The sequence below is a fragment of the Magnusiomyces paraingens genome, assembly GCF_902498895.1.
Source record: "Magnusiomyces paraingens strain CBS 517.90 genome assembly, contig: contig3, whole genome shotgun sequence".
Lineage (NCBI taxonomy): Eukaryota > Fungi > Ascomycota > Dipodascomycetes > Dipodascales > Dipodascaceae > Magnusiomyces > Magnusiomyces paraingens.
This window is the reverse complement of record NW_022474069.1, coordinates 2,374,192-2,399,001: the sequence shown is the minus strand read 5'-3', so window position 1 is coordinate 2,399,001 and position 24,810 is coordinate 2,374,192. Positions and strand designations below refer to the sequence as shown.

General features: G+C 38.7%; 6 protein-coding genes across 6 annotated transcripts; 3 read left to right on the top strand and 3 right to left on the bottom strand.

Moving 5' to 3' along the window:
- Positions 1 to 208: 208 nt before the first annotated feature.
- SAPINGB_P004046 (uncharacterized protein) lies at positions 209 to 3,131 on the bottom strand (the record flags this gene model as incomplete). The annotated part of the gene is made up of 6 exons (XM_031998761.1): positions 209 to 282; positions 342 to 425; positions 1,420 to 1,501; positions 1,561 to 1,570; positions 1,704 to 1,787; positions 3,100 to 3,131. The coding sequence occupies 6 exons, from the start codon at positions 3,129 to 3,131 to the stop codon at positions 209 to 211; spliced, it is 366 nt and encodes a 121-aa protein (XP_031854652.1).
- A 2,517-nt stretch (positions 3,132 to 5,648) lies between these two features.
- Positions 5,649 to 8,279, top strand: SAPINGB_P004045 (uncharacterized protein; the record flags this gene model as incomplete). Its single annotated transcript, XM_031998760.1, has 6 exons — positions 5,649 to 5,723; positions 5,959 to 6,503; positions 6,742 to 7,147; positions 7,340 to 7,409; positions 7,742 to 7,917; positions 8,043 to 8,279. 6 exons carry the CDS (start codon positions 5,649 to 5,651, stop codon positions 8,277 to 8,279), a joined length of 1,509 nt encoding a protein of 502 aa, XP_031854651.1.
- A 1,521-nt stretch (positions 8,280 to 9,800) lies between these two features.
- SAPINGB_P004044 (uncharacterized protein) lies at positions 9,801 to 10,975 on the bottom strand (the record flags this gene model as incomplete). The annotated part of the gene is made up of 2 exons (XM_031998759.1): positions 9,801 to 10,230; positions 10,509 to 10,975. The coding sequence occupies 2 exons, from the start codon at positions 10,973 to 10,975 to the stop codon at positions 9,801 to 9,803; spliced, it is 897 nt and encodes a 298-aa protein (XP_031854650.1).
- A 637-nt stretch (positions 10,976 to 11,612) lies between these two features.
- Positions 11,613 to 13,454, bottom strand: SAPINGB_P004043 (uncharacterized protein; the record flags this gene model as incomplete). Its single annotated transcript, XM_031998758.1, has 1 exon — positions 11,613 to 13,454. The coding sequence occupies one exon, from the start codon at positions 13,452 to 13,454 to the stop codon at positions 11,613 to 11,615; it is 1,842 nt and encodes a 613-aa protein (XP_031854649.1).
- A 3,269-nt stretch (positions 13,455 to 16,723) lies between these two features.
- Positions 16,724 to 21,821, top strand: SAPINGB_P004042 (uncharacterized protein; the record flags this gene model as incomplete). The annotated part of the gene is made up of 2 exons (XM_031998757.1): positions 16,724 to 19,107; positions 19,235 to 21,821. The coding sequence occupies 2 exons, from the start codon at positions 16,724 to 16,726 to the stop codon at positions 21,819 to 21,821; spliced, it is 4,971 nt and encodes a 1,656-aa protein (XP_031854648.1).
- Positions 21,822 to 22,887: 1,066 nt separating this feature from the next.
- On the top strand, positions 22,888 to 24,798 carry SAPINGB_P004041 (uncharacterized protein; the record flags this gene model as incomplete). Its single annotated transcript, XM_031998756.1, has 1 exon — positions 22,888 to 24,798. One exon carries the CDS (start codon positions 22,888 to 22,890, stop codon positions 24,796 to 24,798), a length of 1,911 nt encoding a protein of 636 aa, XP_031854647.1.
- Between the last annotated feature and the right edge of the window lie 12 nt (positions 24,799 to 24,810).

The window sequence follows — 24,810 nt, the reverse complement described above, 5'->3', positions numbered from 1 at the left end:
GGTGTGTGTAGGTGTGTGTAGGTGTGTATGGGTGTGTATAGGTATGTATAGGTGTATGGGTGTGGATGGTTGCTTGTAAAGGCAGTTGCAGGTTGTCACAAACGATTTTTACCAGTTCCATAAGTATATCCAACATGTGTTTGCAATGTTGTATGCATGATCATTATGCATGATCATTAACGATAGATGGATAGAGTTACTTTGGTCGTCATGTCGATAAAGGAAGCTTTTGTGGAGAACCATGACTGTATAGCTTTGGAGTTGAGAGAATAGCATCATTGTCTAAAAGAGAGTTAGGTCAATGAGCTAATTATTGGATGCATTGGAATTAATAGACTTACCAAAAGACGACTGCAACAATAACAAAATCAATGATGGCAAAGGATGACGGTATACCTTTGTGGCTGGGTGAATCGCATGTATGTCTAAAAGAGAGTTAGGTCAATGAGCTAAGTATTGGGTATATCGGAAGTAGTAGACTTACCAAAGACGATGCTGCATGTTGAAAGAAATAATTTTAAAGTAATGTGGATGATAGTGAGTATAGATATCTTATGGTATGAAAAATAATAGATCATAATTGATAATAGTGATAATATTGATTAATGTTTGGCAATAGTAGTTTATGGTTGCTAATAGTAAATAATAGTTGATAGTGTAGATGGTGATATAGTTGTAAAAAAGTATTGTAAGGTAAAGAAAGGTAAAGGTAAAAAAAAAAAAAGAAAAAAAAATAAAAAAAAATAAAAAACTGCTGAAAGGAATGAATGGTAATTGAAAAAAGATAAAACCAAAAAGGCTGGAGGACGACTTTTTATTTATAACTCGATAGTTTTTATTATTTTCAAATTTGACTTCTTCATATTGGAATTTCTCAACCGAATAACTTAATTATGAGGGAATCATTAGGGAAGGGCAAGGACGATACTTTTCAATTAATCTGCCACCAACCATCAAAACACTGAGTAAAAGAAAGCACAATGGGTCGATTCACCACAACACAACATAATCGACAAAGAAGCTGCATCACACTTTCATCAATGTTAAACGTGGTTCCTCTGGTAATCCAGGAGGTGGTCAATAAGCAGGGTCAAGGTCGGCACTCCTTGATTATTCTGCAACCAACCATCAAACATTGAGTAACTGAAAGCACAATAGGTCGATATAATGGTGTTGAAAATTGTAGTGAGGTAATGGTATGAATGTGGGAGTGTGTGGGAGTGTGTGGGAGTGTGTGGGAGTGTGTGGGAGTGTGTGGGAGTGTGTGGGAGTGTGTGGGAGTGTGTGGGAGTTTGTGGGAGTTGCTTGCAAAAGCAGTTGCAGGTTGTCACAAACGATTTTTACCAGTTCCATAAGTATATCCAACATGTGTTTGCAATGTTGTATGCATGATCATTAACGATAGATGGATAGAGTTACTTTGGTCGTCATGTCGATAAAGGAAGCTTTTGTGGAGAACCATGACTGTATAGCTTTGGAGTTGAGAGAATAGCATGATTGTCTAAAAGAGAGTTAGGTCAATGAGCTAATTATTGGGGGTATTGGTATAAGTAGACTTACCAAAACACGACTGCAACTATAACAAAATCAATAATGGCAAAGGATGACGGTAGTGCCTTGAGGATGGGTGAATCGCATGATTTTCTAAAAGAGAGTTAGGTCAATGAGCTAAGTATTGGGTGCATTTGAATAAGTAGACTTACCAAATGATGACTGCAACAATAACAAAATCAATGATGGCAAAGAATGATAGTTTAGTCTTGAGGTTGAGTAAATCATATGTTTGTCTAGTAAAGGGTTAGATCAATGACCTAAGTATTGGGTGCATTGGAATAAGTAGACTTACCAAAAGATAATTGCAGCATGTTGAAAGTAATAATTTTAAAGCATACAAGGATGCTAGTGAGTATGAATATCGTACGGTATGGTAAATAATAGATCATAATTGATAATAGTGATAATAGTGATAATAGTGATTCATGTTTGGTAGTAGTGCTTCATGGTTGGTAATAGTAAATATTAGTAGTTGATAGTCGTAGAAGGTGATATAGTTGTAAAGGTAAAGATTAAAAAAAAATAAAAGAATGAAAAAAAATTGCTGAAAAGAATGAATGGCTATTGAAAATAGATAAAAAATGAAAAAGGGAGGAGAACGGCGTTTTATTTATAACTTCATAGTTCTTTATTATTTTAAAATTTGACTTCTTCATATTGGAATTTCTCAATCGAATAACATAATTATTAGGGATCAATAGCGAGGGGCGAGGATGATACTCTTCAATTAATCTACCACTAACCATCAAAGCATTGAATAACTGAAATCATAATGGGTCTATGTACCACAACACAACATAATCGGCAATGAGGCTGAATCATACTTTCATTAATGGTAAACGTGGTTCCTCTGGTAATCCAAGAGGTGGTCTAAAAGCAGGGTCAAGGTCGGCACTCCTTGATTATTCTGCGACCAACCATCAAAACATTGAGTAACTGAAAGTACAATAGGTCGATTCACCACAACACAACATAATCGAAAAAAGAAGCTGCATCACACTTTCATCAATGTTAAACGTGGTTCCTCTGGTAATCCAAGAGGTGGTCAAAAGGCTGGGTCAAGGTCGGCACTCCTTGATTAATCTGCGACCAACCATCAAAACAATGAATAACTGAAAGCACAATAGGTCGATATAATAAATAGTGTTGTAAGTGGTAGTGAAATAGTGGTAGTGAGGCAGTGGTTGTGGAGTAGTGGTAGTGGTAGTGGTAGTGGTAGTGGTAGTGGTAGTGGTAGTGGTAGTGGTAGTGGTAGTGGTAGTGGTAGTGGTAGTGGTAGTGGTAGTGGTAGTGGTAGTGGTAGTGGTAGTGGTAGTGGTAGTGGTAGTGGTAGTGGTAGTGGTAGTGGTAGTGGTAGTGGTAGTGGTGGTGGTGTGGTGGTAGTGGTGTGGTAGTGGTGGTGGTGGTGGTGGTAGTGGTAGTGGTAGTGGTAGTGGTAGTGGTAGTGGTAGTGGTAGTGGTAGTGGTAGTGGTAGTGGTAGTGAGGTAGTAGTAATTGAAGTCGTCACGTCTGAATAACCATAATGATAAGTCCCTTGAATTTACCTTGGATGAGATATCAGGTTTGGGACATTCATTGGTATAGTCATATTGGTTATCTCGATTACAAAGGAACTTATGATAACTAATGTTGAAGATTTAGCATTGACCTCGAGCCGATCGTATATTTTTTCTAGTAGAGAGTTAGATTAGGAACTTAAATATTAGATGCGTTGGTATATGAAAACTTACAAAAAGTAGGCTTTAATAATAAAGAAATTAATGATGGCTTGATATGACTATATGCTTCCGAGGTTATGTTTAGGGGGTGTTTGTCTATTAGAGTGTTAGATCAATAACTCGGGCATTGGGTGCATTGGGTGCATTGGGTGCATTGGGTACATTGACATAAGAAGACTTACCAATAGACAACTGTATTATGTATAAAGGGATAATAGTGAAGAAATGCGAGGGAGAGTGTTTATGAATAGTGTGGTATGGCAAATAGTTGATAGTAGTTGATAGTAGTTGATAGTAGTTGATAGTAGTTGATAGTAGTTGATAGTAGTTGATAGTAGTTGATAGTAGTTGATAGTAGTTGATAGTAGTTGATAGTAGTAGATGGTAGTAGATGGTAGTAGATGGTAGTAGATGGTAGTAGATGGTAGTAGATGGTAGTAGATGGTAGTAGATGGTAGTAGATGGTAGTAGATGGTAGTAGATGGTAGTAGATGGTAGTAGATGGTAGTAGATGGTAGTAGATGGTAGTAGATGGTAGTAGATGGTAGTTAATAGTAGTAGATGGTAGCTCATGGTACTGGATGATATTTCTAGAGGTAAAGGATAAAAATGAATAATAAAATTCGAGAAAAGTGAATGGTAAAAGAAAAGAAATGAAAATCAAAAAGACCGGGGAAATCACTTTTATTTATACCTCCTTACAAATTTCTTCAGTAAATATAAAACTTCTTCTTATGGAAATTCTTTAATAAAATAAAAACTAATGTATCATTGATCATGTTGTGGTTATTTTTAACTATCCATACTTGTCACATGCTAAGATATAATTCTTAGAAAGCCAGCTGGCTGCAGCCTAGTATTGCAAATGTTCATATTCTTCATTGAAGTATAATTTGGCCTGATGAATTCCCGTGACATTTGTAATAAAAAATTTGATGAAAAATGAAGAATTATATTATGAATATAGAAAGAAAAAGAATAGAAAGAATAGAATAGAAAGAATAGAATAGAAATACTTATATTTATATTTTTGATGTATATTTATATTTTACCCAGAGCTTTTTTTATTCAATCTGTATTTTCTCAAGTTATCAAATTTGTTAACTGTCATTTTCATTACCATTTCACAAAATATATTCGGTAACTAAAAATTGCCGATTCAAAATCCTTATTTGTTAATACAATTATTTTACTAGATTAAAAAACTAAATAGTTTGTTATTTCGGTTTCTGGATATCATACAGCTTTTAATGATGCCAACTTATAAGTTGTACATAATTATGTACAGATTACTCCAAGTTATTTATGTAACTATATGTATTTTTTTTTAATTTTTAGAAATATTATGGATCAAATTAGACACTCTGATGAAATCTAATTGAATTAGGCTGATTAGACTTTGTCTTCAACTCCTATTTTTTTAACAGGGTGTTATTTTTTTTAAAAGTTATAATATTATAATTACGCATTTTTAAAATTTGTTTATATATTTATATTCAGATGTTAAAAGTGTGGAGTTGACTGTCATATTACTTACTTTAATATGATTGGAAAATTAAAAGACGTTTTAATGGGATATCACCTTTCAGTTATGTATCCAAGTGGTTAATCCCTTAAATTTTCTTTCAACTGAAGGTCATAAATCATTTGTTTCATTTTCACATTAAATGCAAACCATTCATCTATATACTTAAACATATATGGTACCAATGGTGATATTGAAAGTGATATTTCTTTTATAGTAATTTTTAATTGTTCAATGTAGGCAGGTTTTACAATCAGCTTTTGTAGATTTGTAGATGAGTAATGTACACTAAAACTCAAAGCAATCATATCTTTTTAAAATAAACTAATATCATTTTGACCGCATTTATTAAAATGAAAAAAACAATAATCTAGATATTAAAAATAAAGCTTTGACATTAAAGCATTTCCGTTTGTTTTTTTCACAAAATAAAAAAATAGTTCTAAGTAAAAAATGGACGACACCGGAGTTGAACCGGGGACCTTTCGCATGCTAAGCGAACGTGATAGCCAACTACACCAGACGCCCAAATAAATTCTTAGTTATATTTGTTATTTTGTTAATTTATAGATTGATTTTAAAATCTTTGAAAAGTTTGGAGTTCAAATAAATTAAATAATACGGGGGAAAGGGCTGGATGGTGTAAAGGGTAACAAGTTCGCTCGAAAGCGGAAGATACTGGGTTCGATTCCCAGAATACCCCCTTTTCCTGAGGATGTGTACGGGAGTATACACCTAGACTGAAAACCATAGGCTACCCTGGTTACAGGAATGCCGACTCTTCCGTACAGTCTAAATAGCCTGCAGGTGATTGCGGGCCGTATCTCTGGCGGAAGAGATTAAGAAATACATGGGCGTCCGTGAAGATAAGTGGAAATGGGTTGGGAAGGTTTTGGGACCGACAGACTGGTTCTCCCTGTTCCTCGTAAGCTGGCATCAGGGCCCATCTTCCGGGCTACCGGAGACGCACAGAACAGAAACCACCCGTACTAAAAAGGTACAAATGAAAACCGGCAAGTCACATAGTCAGACAATAAAAGGATAGCGCAGATGCTGATGTTATATAATTCTATAACCCTTGAATAAAAACAAACAAACAAACATAAATTAAATAATACCCTGAGCCACCGGTTTTTGAGTTTCTCAAACGGGATATCAAGGAACAATACTCAAAGATTGTCATTGCAGGTGATTATAACTTACATCACAAGGAATGGGAATCAAGGGCAGGTCCGAATACGGAAGCAGATGAAGTTGTTGAGTGGCTACATGAAAATGATATGATGTTAATTACTCCAAGAAATCAAAAAACATACAACAATAGAACCAATATTGATTTGGTTTATGGCTCAGTGGACTTACTTCATAGAATTTCATTTAGTGGAGTGGATGAAAATACACTAAGTGATCACTCAATTGTGGAGTGGGACATCTCTATGTCTCAGAGTAAAAACGGGGATGAAGTTTTTACTTCGGTGAAGAGATTGAATATTAAGAATGCAGATTGGGAAAAGTTTGACAAGGAGCTTTCTTCTGCCATTAAAGATTTTAATGTGCATAACAAAACTCTAAAATCAACTGACCAAATTGATGACCAAGCTAAAGTTCTTGAGGAGGTTGTAAAAAGAGCAATGGCAAAGTCGATGAAGGAAGTTAAGGTGATGAAAAAGTCCAAACGCTATTGGAATCAAGAATTAAGGGAGAAGTTAGAAAAAGCGCTAGAAGCTAAAAGGGAAGCCCGTCAAAGGCAACCTTCTTTGGCTTTGAAACGACAAAAATTGAAGAGGCGAAAAAAGCTAGAAAAATTTTTTTGACCACAGTTTGCGTGAAGCAAGTACTGAGCAATGGAATAAATATTTGTCTAGTTTAGAAGGAAATGACATTTGGAAGATTTTGAAGTATATTAATCCAAAAAGCAATGATACCATTATACCACAAATTAGAAAAGAAGATGGAACTCTAACTACTACTGTTGACGAAAAAAGACATGAAATATGGAAGGCACTTCTACCTGAAATTGATCATGGTCTTGATAGAGAGTTTGAAATTGATGACGATTCTCGATGGCCAAAATTAGAGTTTGATGAAGTTGACTCTGCATTGGCTGATACCCCAAATGATAAAGCTCCAGGAGACGATGGAATTACTGGCAAAGTTTTAAAGATGGCATGGCTAAATAAAGACTTTAAGGAAAGGTTTTTCAAGCTTCTCCAAGCTTGTGTGAAGTTTGGATACCACCCAAAAGTCTGGAGACATGGCATTATTGTTGTTATACCTAAACCTAAGAAACCTGACTATTCAAAGCCAAGAGCATACCGACCAATTTCCTTACTTAAGATTCCATCTAAAGTACTGGAAAAATTATACAAAAAAAGAATGACCAAGCTTATAACACACTTACTTCCACCAGAGCAATATGGGGAAGACAAGGTTATTGTGCTACTGATGCTGTTTTGGAACTTGTCCAAAGAATTGAAACCAGTAAAGAAAAATTTCAGCTATGCTCATTGATATTCAAGGAGCTTTTGATAATGTTAACAGAAATATATTGGCAGACACAATGGAGGATATGAAACTACCCAAAGCACTTATAAACTGGACGTACCAATTTGTAAGTGAAAGAGAAGCTAGTATGCTCATGGACCGAAGAAAAGGATCAGTGCAAAAAATTAGTACTGGAATTCCACAAGGCTCACCTATTTCACCACTACTTTTTTGATATATTCCACACCAATGTATCATGCCATTAAAGAATGGGGTGGAACTCCTTTGGCTTTATTGATGATGTGACTATTACCGTTGAAGGTAAAATTGAAGAAAATACCAAAAGCTTAAGCAACATATTAGAAAAATGTTGTAATTGGGCTAAATCAAGAATGACCAAAATTGATTTGGGTGATAAATTGGGTTTTATTCATTTTACAAAAAATGTGAAACCTAAAGATGAGAAAGTGCAACTTACTTTACCTAATGGAGAACTTCGTGAACCCCAGAAGGAAGTTAAATTGCTTGGAATTACTTTGAACAATCTGCTTGATTTTAAATCTCATATTTTGAATAAAATCAATAAAGCAAGAAAAGCTGTTGGTGCTATTTGGCATCTTGGTGGCGTGCAAAAGGTATGCGAGGGTCTGCAGTCAGATCACTGTATATTGCTTGCGTGAGACCAATTGTCGAATATGGCTTAGAAATTTGGCATCACAAAATTTTGAAAGGAGAAATCCACAAGTTGGAAGTAATGCAGAATATGGCTTTAAGAAGAATTGTTGGTGCTTATCGCACAACTCCTATTGCGGTACTACAAAAGGAAGCTGGTATTATGCCATATAGTATTAGGCTAAAATTTATGGTGGCACGAAAAGCTATTCGTTTACACCTAAATATTAGCAAAACTAATCCTATTAATGGTCATTTGTTAACATTGATTGAGAAATCTCCAATTGCAAAGCTAACCACGCTTTACATGTTGGCGAAAAGATGATAGAGACTATATGAATAAAAAGGATGAAAAACGAAAATGCAAGAGGGTTGAACCTCTTACACTGAAACAACAACAAAATCAGACGATTGGAATTTTGAAGAAACAAGCAATGGAAGAATGGCAAGAAATGTATTGGAACAGCAGTAAGGATCTGTGGTATCATAATATCACAGTGGAGTCGAAATGTACTGATAATCTTTCCAAAATGGTTACAGGGAGTGATCATGAAGAAAGATAGTCGAAGGATCTTGAGTAATATTACTCAATTTCGCACAGGCCATGGCAACTTTGGCGCATGGTTTAAAAAGTTTGGAATTGAAAAGGATAGTTACAACTGCAAATGTGGAGAGCTGGAAACAGTTCATCACATTTTAGTTGAATGTCCTTTGCTTGAAGAGGAAAGAAAAGGACTGAAACGGATATCTCCAGAGATGGACATGTCGACTCTCTTAAACAGTTTAACTGGCTTACAAGAGATTGTAAGCTTTATCTCTGCTTGGAGGGATTAAGAAATACAATTACAGCGTTGATGAAGACAAGTGGAGATAGGTTGGGAAGGTTTGGTTATTTTAACCCCCTGTTCCTCGTAAGCTGGCATCAGGACTTATTTTCGGGCTGTTGGAGATGCAATGTTGAAGCCAAAATTAAAAGTTTATTATTAAAATGAAAAAATATATAGTATGGACAAGAAGGATAGCGCAGATGCTGATGTTATATAATTCTATAACCCTTGAATAAAAACAAACAAACAAACAAACAATAAATTAAATAGGACTTATTTTCGGGCTGTTGGAGATGAAATGGTGAAGCCAAAATTAAAAGTTTATTATTAAAATGAAAAGATATATAGTATGGACAAGAAGGATAGCGCAGATGCTGATGTTATATAATTCTATAACCCTTGAATAAAAACAAACAAACAAACAAACAAACAAACAAACAAACAAACAAACAAACAAACAAACAATAAATTAAATTAAATTAAATTAAATGAATTTACAAATTTAAAAAATTATGGGCAAATTAAACACTCAAAAACATTATTTTTTTTGAAAAAAAATACATTCTGAAGTTCAACTTGTAATCATTTCTTGATGAAAAATTATCGCGAGAGTTCTTTTGTTGACACCAGTTTAAATAATTAATTTAAATGAATATTAATTATTATTATTATCATTATAATGATAATTAAACTGATAATTATCAGTTTAATTTATAATATGTTTTGCAATTTTATTCATTCAAAATGTTTATGCAATGGAAACAAGATTAAGTGTTATTAAAAAAGATTAAGCTGAGCTGTGATATGTTTTTTTACAGGCTTTACCAGCAGGTTTTTATTTTACACGAGTGCCGGATACCCCTCGTTGTCTAAGGCAATAACTAGCCTAGTTTAGTCCGCAAAAGACTCCCTATTATCAAGTTAATACGAGATGACTATACACATTTCAATCATTATTATTTTCTTTTTAAAGAGGCCTATTAAATATTCATAACACTTGGGCATTAATGGAAAAGCATTTATTTGCCAGTCCAAGAAGCCTTTCTCTTCTCAGCAAAGGCAGCCATACCCTCCTTCTGGTCTTCGGTGCCAAACAGGGTGTGGAAGATTCTTCTCTCGTACTTGATTCCTTGTTCGAGAGGAAGGTTGAAGGACTCGTTGACAACCTCCTTGGCGGCCTTGACGGCGAGAGGAGAGTAAGAGGCAATCTCGGAGGCAGTCTTGACGGCCTCGTTGACAAGATCCTCAGGCTTAAAGACGCGAGCAACCATGCCCCACTCGTTGGCGGTGGCGGCGGGGATGTTGCGGCCAGTGAGGATGGTCTCCATGGCACGGCTCTTGCCAATGAGCTTGGTCAGGCGCTGGGACCCGCCAGCACCGGGGATGACACCAAGCTTGATTTCAGGCTGGCCAAAGACGGCCTTTTCACCAGCATAGATGAGATCGCACCTGTAAAAAAATAGAGTTAATATATCATAACATAGCAGGTGGTGAAATGGTGGAGTGAGTTTTAAAGGAAGGAGGGGCCGTAGGCGGAGAAAAAAATGTGTGTATAGCCAATCACAAGAGCGAATTGAGGTAGTATTGTGTGGGGAAGATTTTTGAAAGACCACAAAAAAAAAAAAGGTCCGGGGCACCTTTTGGGGAGCTCCGGCCAACATCCGAAAACCCATATGGAGAGAAAATAAACTGAAAAAAAAAAAAAAAAAAAGAAAGAAGATACTTACATCATGGCGAGCTCGCAGCCACCACCGAGAGCGTAACCATTGACTGCAGCAATGATGGGCTTGGTGATGTGAATGATATCGCTCCAGGACTTGATGTAGTCTTTGCCGTAAGCAGTGGCGACGGTAAGGTCCTTCATTTCCTTGATATCGGCGCCGGCAGCAAAGGCCTTTTCAGAGCCAGTGATAACGATAGCGCCGATTTCTGGGTCAGCATCGGCCTGGGCCAAGGCAGTGTTGAGCTCAGTGATGAGAGGGGTGAAGAGAGCGTTGAGAGCCTTAGGTCTGTTGAGCTGGATGAGACGGACGCCAACAGCGGGCTTGGAAACAATGAGATACTCAAAAGAGCCACCGGAAGAGTACATGCGGACGAGCTTAGAAGAGTTTGAGGAGACGAGAGATCTGAGAGGAGAAGAAGAGGAGCTGCGGAGCAGAGTGCGGGCAGTTGAAAAGACGGTACGGGCAGACATTATGAAAAAGAAGAAGTAAATGTAAATGTGTGTGGGGGGTGGTGGTGGTGGTGGATATGAGAGTGGTTTTTTTTTATAAGGAAAGTATGTGAGTTAGGGTGTGGGGTATATTTTGACTGTGCTAACTTTGCTGGAGCGCTTATATGAAAAACACAATAGGACCAAAATCTTGAGGGAAAGTTTTTGAAGAGTTGAAATGTGAATAATAATAATAAGAAGAATAAGAAGAGGAAGGGAAAGATCCACGCTGGTATTTATACTTTTAGGGCTGAGAAGATGCCGGGTTTGGGGTTCAACAAACAAAACAAGTACGGATTTCCTTATGGACTTTAAAAGGTCTGGCCGAGATCTTGCCGGCAGGTGCAAAACCGGCTGAGGACCCTATTGAATACGGATTTTGTATTTATATATAAATATAAATAATATAAAACGATGAGTATTTACAGGGATTTTCATATTTTTCAAAAAACATATATACTGCACGTTAATATATCAAGAGTAAATTTTTTTTTACTTTTTTTTTTATTCACAAACAAAAAAAACAACTTTTATCCTTTTTCTTTCAGGCTTCTTGTGTAGTTGTAATGTATATTTACACAATTTTTTTTTCTTTTTTTTTTTCTTTTTCTTTCTTTCTTTAAGCACTAGCGCTCATAGACTGAGCATAGGCCATGGCCATGTTCTTAGCCTGGAATTCCTCAAGCTTCTTTTGCAGGAAGGGACGCTCCTTAGCCATGCGGATCTGGGTCTTAGTGGCAAAGTACAAAGTGTACTGTTGGATGAGCTCTGGCAGAGTGCGGATAGAAGCAAAAGACTTAGGGAAGTACTTGAAAGCTTCCTCAGAACGCTGCATCTGCAAGTAGATCTGGATCAAGGTAGTGTAAGCAAGATCCGACAAAGGATCAAGAGCAATAGCCTTGCGCAGAATATCAATGGCCTCATCGGCACGGGCCTCGTTAAAGAAGGCAAGAGCCTTGTTGACCAAGGGAGTCACATTGACACTGCCATTCTTGTTCTGCTCCATAACAACAGAAACAGCCTTGTCAAAGAGTTCGTTAGCCTCAGAAACCTTCTTGCTGTCAAGATAAATTTCACCCTCATAGTTGAAAACTTCGAACGAGTGAGGGAACAGCTCCTGGAGTTCCTTGAATCCCTCATGGGCCTTTTCAATGGCACCAAGGTGGTAGTTTGTAACAAGCTTCTGGATACGAGCAAGCAAAAACTCAGGGTCAATGGTGATGGCCTCTTCATAGGCAATAAGAGCCTCCTTGTACTGGCCCATCAAGAAGTAAAGCTGGGCATTGTGGAACTTGACATAAGGCGAACGGGGGTCACAGACCTCAGCCTGGGACAGCTGAACCTTAATATCACTAAGCTCAGAAGACTCGAGAGCAACAGAAGAGCGAATCAAGTAAGCAAGAACATTACCCTTAAGAGCAATGGATTTGGTGGCATCTTCCTTAGCAGCCTCAAGATCAGAACGAAGGTGATTAAGGACGGAACGGTGAGCAAAGGCAATGTAGCTATTGTCACCGTCAGATTCCTTTTCAAGAGCCTTGTTGAGAAGTTCGTAAGCTTGTTCGTAAGACTCAAGAGAGCCCTTGCGGACAGCTTCAAGAGCAAGTCTAACATCATAGTCAGCGGATTCAGGCTCAGCGTTCTCAAGAGCTTCAGGAATGATAAGAACATTGGTAAGGGTACGGTAAAAGGCGGTGCAGAAAGAAGGCGAGGGGAAGTGCTTGGGGTGCTCCTCAAGGTAGGATTTGGCAGACTGCTCAGCGGTTTCGGTAAGCATACGGTTAACACTTGAGTTTGTTGTTTGATCAGAAAAGTTGGAAAGGACGAGAGCAGAAGAGTAGTCGAGGATAGCATCTTCGTTTTTCTTAAGGTTCTCATAGGCGTGGGCACGTCTCATGTAGGACTTGGTATAGGAAGGATTAAGTTCAAGAGCCTTGGTAGACTCATCAATGACACTCTCGTAGTCTTCCATAGCCCAGTAGCAGGCAGCACGGTTGGCATGGAAGATAGCATCGTTGTAAGTGGCAATAGCCTTGTTGTAGAACTGGAGAGCCTTGTTGTAGTCCTTTTCCGAGTAGAAGTGGTTGCCGACAACCTTAAGTTGCTGGGAGATGGCCTTGCGATCTTCCTCAGGGATATCGCTGATGCGGTAGTCCTCAGGAATGTCAGGGAACTTGGGGCTATTGTCGATGGAGATGAGGTCAAATCCGGCAAAAGTGTTACTGGTAAGGTCTTGCGATTGGATTTCGACAGATTTCTTTGTTTTCTTGGACTTTTTGGACTTCTTACTGCTGGGCTTAGGCTTAGATCCTGGGGCAGAGCTGTTGTAAATATAGTAAGCACCGGCGGCAGAGCCAACGACTGCGGCAGAGCCGAGAAGAATGGCGGCTCTGTGGGCAGCAACGAAGGAGGTGAGATTACTCCATGTGGAAGAAGTAGCAGCAATGGTAGATGAGCTCATGATGGATGGATGAATGGAAGAATAGATGAATGGATGAATGGAAGAAGAGGATTGTTTAGGGAAATGGGTAGTTTCCTAAAAAGGATCCTTTAATTATTGCTGGGTTATATAGAATGATATATATATATACAGGGTATATATATTGATGTATATATATATATATATTTATAAAGGGTTCTTTTTTGGGATTAGAAGGGTAAGTAAAAAAAAAAAAAAAAGAGGATTTTTTTAACTGGCGGTGAGAAAAAAAAAAAGATTTTCTTGCCCGTTTAATGTTTTGGCGGGTCACCATTTCAGACATGCGGATTTTCTTCAGTGGAGATTTTTCAGAGAGCCACATTGGAAAGGCTGGAATGGTGGTGAGTATTATGTAATAAATATAGGTTTAGGGTTGGAAATTTCATCTGCGCTTAAAAATTTTTCAACAAGTCGCTGTGATTGGACGGGTCACGTGTTAATGGAGAGACTTAAATCAGTCTGACGGATATGGCACAAGTAGGAAATATGGAAAAGATAGAAAATATGGAAAATACTTATCAAAGATTAAAAGTGATTATAAATGATCTTGGTATTAAATAGTGAAAACGATAATTATCATTCTAATTATAATAAAAAAAAATAGGAGTCAAAAATAGAGCATGCCAATTCTATGATCAAGCTTAATTTTAGTGAATAAAGAACTGTATTAATATTAGACATATTGACCTCCATTCTTTTTCCCCCACAATCTTCTTCTGCATTTCGTATTATTGACAGAAACATTTAACTGTAACAGTTGAATCATTATCAATCCTATTTTTGCTTAATTTTTCCAGTTCCAGTTCTCAAAAATATATGCAGGTTAGTCTTTTATAAAAAAAAAATCCAAGGAGATATTACACCTACTTAAAAACAAAAACATGTCAGCATTGTAAACGACATTAAGCACTCCATTTCTTACGGTACTAACTGTGGTCAATAATTTAAATGACTAACTAGATCTCCAGTATTGTTAGAAAAAAAAACTTGGAATTCTAAAAACAATACGTATTTGCACTTTTTATTGAAATATTGAAACAACAAACTTGCAAAATACTCTCATCTCTTTAAGTACACCTCATACTATAACTTGTATTTGCAATTAACAACTAGTTAAAATATATACTTTAGATAATTCTAGTTATTGAATCACTAGTGGTATATTTACTTTTCTTTGATATTTTGAATTCTCACCTACTCTGATTTTTTTAAATTTGGTGTTTTTGATAAATGAATTGATATCGAGTCATTATTACCAACGTTTAGTCAACTCCTTTTCTTTTTAAATAATAAAAAATAATTGAAGCATCCATTGGATGTAAACTACACATAAGAGAACTTAATTCTTATATATATTAAAATATAAATTAACATGTGTTTCAGTTTGATTTATAATGGTTCCAAAACACTGAATGTCGATTCGATGATCGAGAAATCATACGGACTTGTCGCCATACATATTACATCCTAGTTCAGTGACTTACACCATTTATCTATTCAATTATATCTTCCTCAATCTCAATAACTATTTTGATTTTTTCAATTTCATTTACTTTGACCTTAAACAACCTAAAGTTTGATTTGGAGCCTGAAAGTTCTAACATGTTGCCTTAATTATCAAGCCTTCCAAAGTCTTGTAGCTTAACTTAATAATAATAGTTTAAATCTTTCCCAGTTCATCTTTATTAAATTCAAATACCTTAAAAATCCATAAATGTTAAGGGTATTTGTTGCGATGCATTACATAAATGCTGGAAACGTCTGTGGCATGATTCTTTTTGGTATCATTACCTTTCTACAAGCTTAATATTTTTGATTCAGCTAATTTAATTTATGAATAACACAATTATGTTATTTCTGAGTGCTTTCATAGATATATTCAGGGCGAATTTTAGTTTTAACGTGACGCCATACCCCACAAACTAGCAGGAACTTTCAGTTTATAGTATAGGCCAACTCAGCAGTGATGTCTTGAAAATAGCACCTGACGTCATTTTCTAATCTTCTGATATCCTTTTTATTGTTTCAGAAACTTGATAAATTTCTACTAATAATCCTGATATTCTTCTCAATTAGAAGTTGTAATGTGGTCAATGTGGTCAATGTGATGTGGAATTTTAATAATTTAAAACCTCCTACTCTTAAATAATTTAGTTATAACTTGATGGAATCTGAAAAAAAAAAAAAAAAAAGTGTTATAATAATTATTATAAAGGAATTTCAAGTCTTTAAATTTAGAAATTGTTATTTCAACCGTTTAATATTTGAAATTTCTATATTTTTATACCAAAATATGTTATTTTTTTTTTTACAAAAAAAGGAGTAATTATTAAACCTTCTAGAGTCGTATCATCAACTTTGACTAACTTTGCAAAGCCAAAGGTTGCCAAAAGACTTGGATTGAAAGAATTAAGTAAAAAAAAGACCTAGGCAAGAAAATTGTAGCTTCTATGTTGTGAATTACAACTACAGTACGAAATATTCCAAATAAATCTCGGTAAGTCTTCAATTGGACTTGCTGATGACATGATGCATATGTAAGTTATCAATTGAATTCTCAATAAAATTAAATAATAAGATTTTTCAATTTGGAAATTTTCAATTTCATTAGTCTAATCATATGAATTGTTTTTCAGGTTTTTTTTTCTATAATATTAGTGGTTACTAAAAAAATTTCCATCTTCTGAAAGGTTTTATAACTGTAATTTGGAACGTTGAATATTGTCTATATGCAGAACCCTGATGCAGGTTGCAGATGTAAAAAAAAAAAAAAATGGGATACTAAGCGGTATTTTGGGCTCAAAGTAGGGTAAACATTTTATCTCTAACGTATATCCGGTTGCTCTTGATAGGGTCTACTGAAGCCGACTTTCATCATCAAAATAGATTTTATGGTAGTTTATGTTTATTTTTATATTAAAAAATAAAATAAAACATCGTTAATATCTCCTAATTTAATCGCTATTGTTGATATATATAACTAGTTTTTTTTTTATTCTACTTTCTTTTATTAGGAATTGGGTTTATTTAACCAAATGGCCCACCTAGTTATTAAAAGGTTACCCAATTAATTACTACCACCACTCAACTCATCACAACGCCGTTACTCACCATCACCAACCCTTATCACCCCATCCTTTTATATTTTTTAAAAGCCCATCTTTAAGGACTTTATCGTTATCCGATTTTTTTTTTATTTTTTTTTATTTTGACAATCCACAATATTAATTCATAAATATATTATTTCTACTATGCCGCCACCTTCAAGCGACAGAAACCCTCTGGAAACTGCATTTGATCACATTATTCAACAACTGGAATGGGATTACGATACACTACGCTTCCCCGACCAACAGTATCAGCAGCAACAACGCACTCAAAACAATATTCAACAAATATTGACAAACCCATCAACCGTTCCGACCCCATTAACTTCAGATAGTCCGTCACCAGAAGTTTCTCCGTACCTGTCTAGCAATCAAAGCATCACCACTGTTCCGCTTACTACCACAAGAAGATTAGACTTTAATATGCCTCTAAACCCTGATTTACCAACAGAAACAATTTCCTCTACTCCATCCTCTACCATTGCTCGTCCACAGCAAATCCATGTTATTCGACCTCCTCCAAGTAATTTTGATCACCAAGCAAGAATAGGAATTTTTCCGCCACAAGAATATCCTCTTTCAACCTATGCGCAAACCCCATCCAGCCTCATTGTTAGTGCCTTTGATGCAAGCAGACGCCAACAAGATAATGCGATTGAGCGACAAGCCACATTGCTTTCTCAGCTTAGCCTGGAAAGCCAACAACCACAGCCTCTTCAGCGAACATATCCTTCTTCATATCCTCCTGCCCCTAGAAATTCAGAACCCTTTGAATACCAAGGCTCATCTGACATATTGGAGCCTGCAAGCATGAGCAATATTAATTTTACAGCAACCACCACTGGATCATTGGTATCACTCAACCAAGAGCAACAAAGAGTTTCAGATATCTCCAACGTTAGTCAGACTACTACCACACCACGAACCGAGATCCGACAAAATTTAGGTAGCAGTTCTTTAACATCACAACTTAATGTAAGAACAACAACAACAACAACAACAAGCACCAGTGTTCAAACCGCTATGACAAATGAGTTTGGCGAAGAGTATCTAGGAGAGCCTGACATAGGTACTTCTGCACTTTTAGGCGAACCATATTCTTATACATCAAACCCTTTTTCGAACCAAGATGATTTGCAGGGGAGTTTTGATGAGCGGCGGCAGCAGTATGACAATAGTGCGACAAGTGATGTTGTTTCTGGTGTTTCTGGTATTTCTGAGCTGCTCACAGAAGGATCACATCTCAGAAATCCAGAAATAGCAAATGCTGCAATTCTAGAGCCTCAGCTGGGTCGTGGTAAAAACGACGACAATGTTATTGATGCTGATGATGAATGGATGGACCGTTTTGCTAGTCTTTTATCTGAATTTAGTCCGATGGTTGTGCGCAAAACCAGACTTAGAACTAGTAGTTTTGGTGATTGTGGTCATTTACAGTCACCGTTGAAAAAAAATTCAATACAACTTGGGGAGAAAGCCCGCGCGGCAGTTGATTTAGGAGAAGGTAGTGAGTGGGACATTAAAAACGGCCAGCGGTATTCTCGACTACGGAAAATTACCAGCCTCGGAATAATTCAGTGGAGTTTCCAAGAAAACGACGAAAGCGGGGATGATGATGATGATGATGATGATGATGATGAAGGTCAAGGTGATGATGAAGAAGAGGGAACCGAAGAGGAGGAGGGAAGTTTTGGGAACCGAGGTGGTAGAAGCAGCGAGGGCAGCGATAGCGATGAGTTTAGTGGTAGCGAAAATGACAATAATGCTTATGATTATTACAATGGCGAGGGTAGCAGCAATAATATTTACCTTGAGTACGATTACGAAGATGACTATGACGATGATGATAATTTGGAAGGGAATTTAAGATATTTGTCTGAGATTAGGTCTGATCAACCACCACAAGAGCAGCAGCAGCAGCAGCAGCAAAGACAGAGGCAGAGACAGCGACAAAGACAGCGACAGCGACAAAGACAGCGACGAGAACCATCAACATTTTGGCAACGGCTACATTTGCAACGGACTCGGAACGAAATATTACGGCGGCGGCGGCCGTCGCGACGGCACCGGTGTCAGCGGAATGAAGGGATTTTATGTGCTAATGAAGAAACACTTTTACGTTTGCAGAGGTACCGAGTTGGCAAAGAAGGGCCAGGGTGGGGTGTGTATGGAAGTGAGGAGCCCGAAGAGGAAGTTCCGCGAGACAGTTTTTGGTTACGGCCTGGGAACGAGTTTTTGCAGGAAGCCGAGGGATGCGCCAAAGTCCTCGGCCTAGTAGGTTATGATGGTAGGTGTAACTGTTGCAGATGCTGTAGTAGTAGTGAAGCAGCAGGCAGCAGCAATGGTGGCAGTAAAGTCAACGGGGCGACCACATCAACCTCAACAACCTCAACAACAACCTCAACAACAACCTCAACAACAACTACAACTACAACTACAACTACAACAGCTAGTGTGGCTGCGTATTTAAAAATTGTGGGGTACGCAGGGACCAACAAGTTATACGGCTTGATTGATAATGAACTTTGGTAAGTATTTTTTTTTTGAGGTTTTTTTTTTAAAAAAAAAAAAATAAAGAAAGAAAAAAAGAAAAAAAAAAGATATTATTCTAACGGGTTTTAATTAATTAATTTATTAATTTGTTAATTAATTTAGGATTGGAGAGTACGTTAAGGCTACAAATGCAAAACGACTTGGACTTGGGGGTCGAGTTTGGGTTCTTTGGAAGCCAGTTGAAAACAAGAGCGAACGGTATAACCATGACATTGAGGACAATGATGATGGCCGTGATGAGTATGACTATTATTCTTATTACTACAATAACATCAACCATGACCAACTCTTTGATTTGGATAAGGGGACAGTTATTGTTCGAGATGACGAGAGCTGGGATCAGCAGCGGCTTCACATTGCTCGAATTCTGATGCAAGATCACTGGAAAGCTCACAATTTGGTTTTGCATTTCCAATGGCGGCGGCGGCAACAGAGTTTGTCTGGACTTGAGCAGCAGCGGCAGCGGCAGCGGCAGCGGCAGCAACAACAACAGCAGCAACAGCAGCAACAGCAACAGCAACAGCAACAGCAACAGCAACAGCAACAGCAACAGCAACAGCAACAGCAACAGCAACAGCAACAGCAACAGCAACAGCAACAGCAACAGCAACAGCAGTCAAGCAACGAAGGCTACACTATGTCACGGTCTACACCGACACATTTGCGTCTGTCATTAGTTCAACTTCAGCAACAACAGCAAAATCATCATACGCTGATCTGGTTAATTTTTAGGCGGCTAGCATATATTGGGGGGCAATTGGATGAGGGTTTGCCCAATAGCAGAGAAGAATCTTCAGATGAAATCAATGTTTTAAATTTGTTTTCACGCCAGCAAAGTTTTGAGCCTCAGCAGTTACTTGAACAACACATGGAGTTATTTTTTATTCCACATGTAATTCACCGAGTGAGTGAGTTATTGCAAGAATTGAGATTAGAATTTGGTCCTTTGTTTTTTAGATTTCGGGACGCCATACATCAGCAACAGGAGATTCCACCAGAGATTGTTGCAACATTGAGTAGAATGCGTCGCAAAGTAGACTTATTGGCACAAGTTTTGTTTATGATTGATCATGAGGTGTGCTACGGGGCAAGTGAAGCCAGGGATGCATCTCCGATTAGTGAGGACGCAATGCAATTGCTACGCCGAGAGACATTAGGTGCTGTGCGGGAGTTGTCAGAGACCCAATCTGGGGAGCCAGATGATGATGATAATGATAATGATGATTATGAGGGTGTGAGAAGGAATGGGCGAGTTTTTTTGATGAGAAGAGCGTTTGACATGTTGCGAGACTTTCTTTTGAATCAAGATGAAGCGGAACAAAACAGGGCTCAGCGTGATGAGGATGAAAGTGGGGAAGATGATGATGTTTGGAGGAGGTCTTTATCAGGTGCACATTCTGGGCTAATTCCATTGGTTATGTATGAGATTGATGAGCAGATTCGATACCCAGCTCTTGACAGTTTGGCAAATGCTGCTACTACTACCACTACTAGTACCAATACTACTTCTACGACAAGTATAGCACCGGTATCATCAGCTTCTTCTACTGTTCCAGCAGAAACAACAATCAACTTTTCTTCTTTTTATTCCTTTTCTTCGCCTGTACCGGTTCCTTTTTATTTTTATCCAACACATTCTTCCTCGTCAGTGCCTAATTTTTCTCCCAGCACATCTTCTGGTCGAGTAAATATAGGTTCAGTTTTGACTGAATCAGGACGTTTTCCCACTAGTGTTGGGATTACCAATGGTGGCAGCATTACTGGCGGTAGCAGCAGCAGTAGTAGTAGTAACAGTAGCATTAACAGTTACAGCTACAGTAACAGTAACAGTAACAGCAGAATAGCTTCAGGAATACAGCAGCAGCAGCAGCAGCCAGTTTCTTTGGCAGATTTTTTACAACATTATCAGCAGCGGTATTTTCCTCCATCACAGAGATCTGTTTCTTCATCGTCGTCGTCGACCATTTCCCAGTCTTTATTTCCTGGGCAGGTGAGGAATCGGCAACAGTTGACACCAATTGGGGAGAATGATCCAGCATTGCCATTATTAACATCTCCGTGGACTGTAGAAGGATCTCGGCCGATATCTCCTGGGACTCCATTACAATTGCGTATGGATAGTCTTACAAGAGGGTCTGATTTAACAGATTGGCCATATCCATCTCCACCATCTCCACCACAGCCTCAACTTAGAATGCCACCTCGAGCCGCACGCCAGCCAACAAGTGACACTCAGTTTGCACATGGAGCCAGTAGGAGGGTTCTAACAGGCACATCAGAACGGGATGGGCAGACTGTAGTGTTTGAGAGTTTATTTAGTGGTTCTGAGACGCCTAAGTATGGAGTTGATGGTCAAGTTGTTTGGGCTCCGTGGGTTTCACAGGCTCTCAGAAGAGGTCGTCGTCAAGGACGTCGATTTGGGGTGTATGAATCTAGTGAGAGTGATGACTATGATGAGGAAAATGAATACAGTGAAGAGGATGATGATGATGAAGATGATGATGATGAATATGATGATTATGATGATTATGGTGATGATTATGATGATTATGGTGATGATAATGATGATGATGATTATGATGATTATGAGGGTGACTATTGGAAGATTTCTGGGCCCCGGATCACTGTTGGGGTAGTTCGTGGTGTTGTTAAGAACCCGGGGCTGGTTCCGAGTTATGAAGTACGCTAAGTCACTCGTTAAGTACACAGTTAAGTCACTGCTGAGTCATTTTGGCACATGTGTCAGGGTTAAGGGTTTGAGATTACCTAATTATAACCCTTTGAGGACTGTAAAGGTGCGGCGGTAGCGGTAGCGGCTTAAAGGCTAGATGTTCCTCGGCTTAAAGGCAGTACAGGCAAAACGGCAGGATAGTTACTAGACTAAGTATATAGACATATATATAGAACAAGAGTAATTAAAGAAGAAACCTCACTCTTGTTATAAAGTCAATTGGCGGTAGTCCGAGGCCTGGACCGTCAATGTTTTTTTTTGTTAAGAACGGTCGGCGGCAGCAGTGAGTCCGAGCGCCGAGCAAGTTTGTTGTTGTTGTTGTTGGTAGTTTAAAAAGGCCCGAGTATTTCAAATTGATAGTTAAAATGGGATTTTTTTTTTTTTTTATTTCTTTGCCTCCTCCCTTTTAAATTTTTTTAAAAAAAAAAAAAAAAAAAAAAAAAGGCCACCAACCAAATATTTTTTTTTTTGTTTGTTTGTTCTCCCCCCCCTCCTTCTAGCCACTGTGGGGTATTATTATTATTATTATTATTATTTTTCAAGGTGATTGAGTTTTCAACAAGAACAGCAAAATATATAAAAAAAAAAAAAAAATTCCTCCGGGCAACCGCCAGTGGATGGGAAAATTGGATATTTAACAAGCTCATGCGATTGGCTCAAAAATGTTTAAAAAGTATAAATACCGGTAGTTCCCCGCCATTTCTCCGCCTTTTTTTTTTTTTTTTTTTTTCTCTTACAATTTTTTTTTTTTTTTTTTTTTTTGTAGATAAAATAATACTTTCTCTCTTCACCATTATATATATTTTAATTTAATTTAATAATTTAATAATTATAATTAAAATACCCTAAAAACCCCTTCCCTATCTCTCCAATTTATCCTTTTATATATATATATATATACACGGACTATTCTATTAATTTATATATATATATATATATATAGTGATATATCCCTCCCCTCCCCCCTTCTCTTAAAACTACCTTTTTTTTTCTCTCCCTATTCTTCTTACCCTCCCCCCAAAAAATGCTTAGATCTGCTCAATCCTCCAGACTGGCTGTATCTTCCTTCCTCAGAAAAACCCTCCCAATGACTCTTAGACAAAACCACACCGCCTCTGCCCTCCCCAAGGGTTATGTTGAGGATATCTCAAAGGGCCCTATGCTCCGCTACCAGGAATCCCTTCCTAAACTCCCAGTCCCCACCCTCGAAGAGACTGCTGCTAAATACCTTCGCTCTGTCGTCCCCCTTACCACCCCAGACGAGTACGCTCGCACTGAGGCCGCCGTCAAGGACTTTATTAAGCCAGGCGGTGCCGGTCAGGCCCTCCAGAAGAAGCTTGAGGCCAAGGCTGCTGACCCTAATGTCAAGAATTGGCTTTACGAATGGTGGAATGATGCCGCTTACCTCACCTACAGAGACCCCGTCGTCCCCTACGTCTCTTACTTTTACTCCCACAAGGACGATAAGCTGCGCAAGAACCCAGCCACCCGTGCTGCCGCCATCACTACTGCAGCTCTTTCCTTCAAGGCCCAGGTCGACTCCAAGACCCTCGAACCTGAGTACATGAAGAAGCTCCCCCTCTGCATGGATTCATACAAGTTCATGTTTAACAACTGCCGTATCCCCGTCCCTGGCCGTGATGATAACCTTACCTACAACCCAGCCCTTTACAAGCACATTCTCGTCATTCGCAAGAATAGATTCTTCAAGGTTCTCCATGAGGTCAATGGCAAGCAACTCTCCACTGCAGAGCTTGAGGAACAGTTCAACCAGATCTTTAAGGCTACTGAGGGCCAGCCCAAGGGTACCCCCATTGGTGCCCTTACCTCTGAAAACCGTGATAAGTGGGCCACCTTCAGAGACTACCTTATCAGCGCTGACCCCGTCCGCAACAAGGCCTCCCTCGAGGCTATCGAGTCTGCTTCCTTTGTTGTTGCTCTCGATGACGCTGCCCCCCTTACCCGTGAGGAGCGTGCTCACCAGTACTGGCACGGTGACGGCCAAAACAGATGGTTCGACAAGCCCCTCCAGTTCATTGTTTGCGACAATGGTGTCTCTGGCTTCATTGGTGAGCACTCCATGATGGATGGTACCCCCACCCACCGTCTCAATGACTACGTTAATGACGTTATCTTCAACAACAAGGTTGACCACGGTGCCCCTGCTTCCCAGAACCGTACTGACCTCCCTGCCCCTGAGGAAGTCATCTTTACTATCAACACTGAAGTCAAGGACTCGGTTGCCACCGCTGTTGCTGACTTTGAGAACGTCATTGGCCAGCACGAGCTTGCCGTTTTTGCCTACAAGGGCTACGGTAAGGGCCTCATCAAGAAGTTCAAGTCTTCCCCCGATGCCTTTGTCCAGATGCTCATCCAGCTCGGTTACTACAAGGCCTTTGGTGTCTGCAGACCTACCTACGAGTCTGCCGCCACCCGCCGCTTCCAGCTCGGCCGTACCGAGACCTGCCGCTCTGTCTCTGTTGAATCTCTCAACTTTGTCAAGACCTTTGAGGACGCCAATGCCACCGCTGCTGAAAAGATTGCTGCTGCCCGTGCTGCCTTTAATGCCCACGTTAAGTACATTAGCGATGCTTCTGCTGGAAAGGGTGTCGACCGTCACCTCTTTGGTCTCCAGTCTCTTTTGGAGCCTGGTGCTGAGGTTCCTGCCATCTTCAAGGACCCTACCTTCTCTTACTCCAAGTCTTGGTACCTCTCTACCTCCCAGCTTTCTTCCGAGTTCTTCAATGGCTACGGATGGTCTCAGGTCATTGATGCCGGCTTTGGTCTTGCTTACATGATTAACGAGAACTCTATCCAGGTCAATGTTGTTTCTAAGAAGCTTGGTGTCGAGCGTCTTAGATTCTGCCTTGAGGAGGCTGCCGATGAGCTCCGTGAGGTCTTCAGCACTGAGCTTGAGTCTAAGCCTAAGCTTTAAAAAAAATACCCC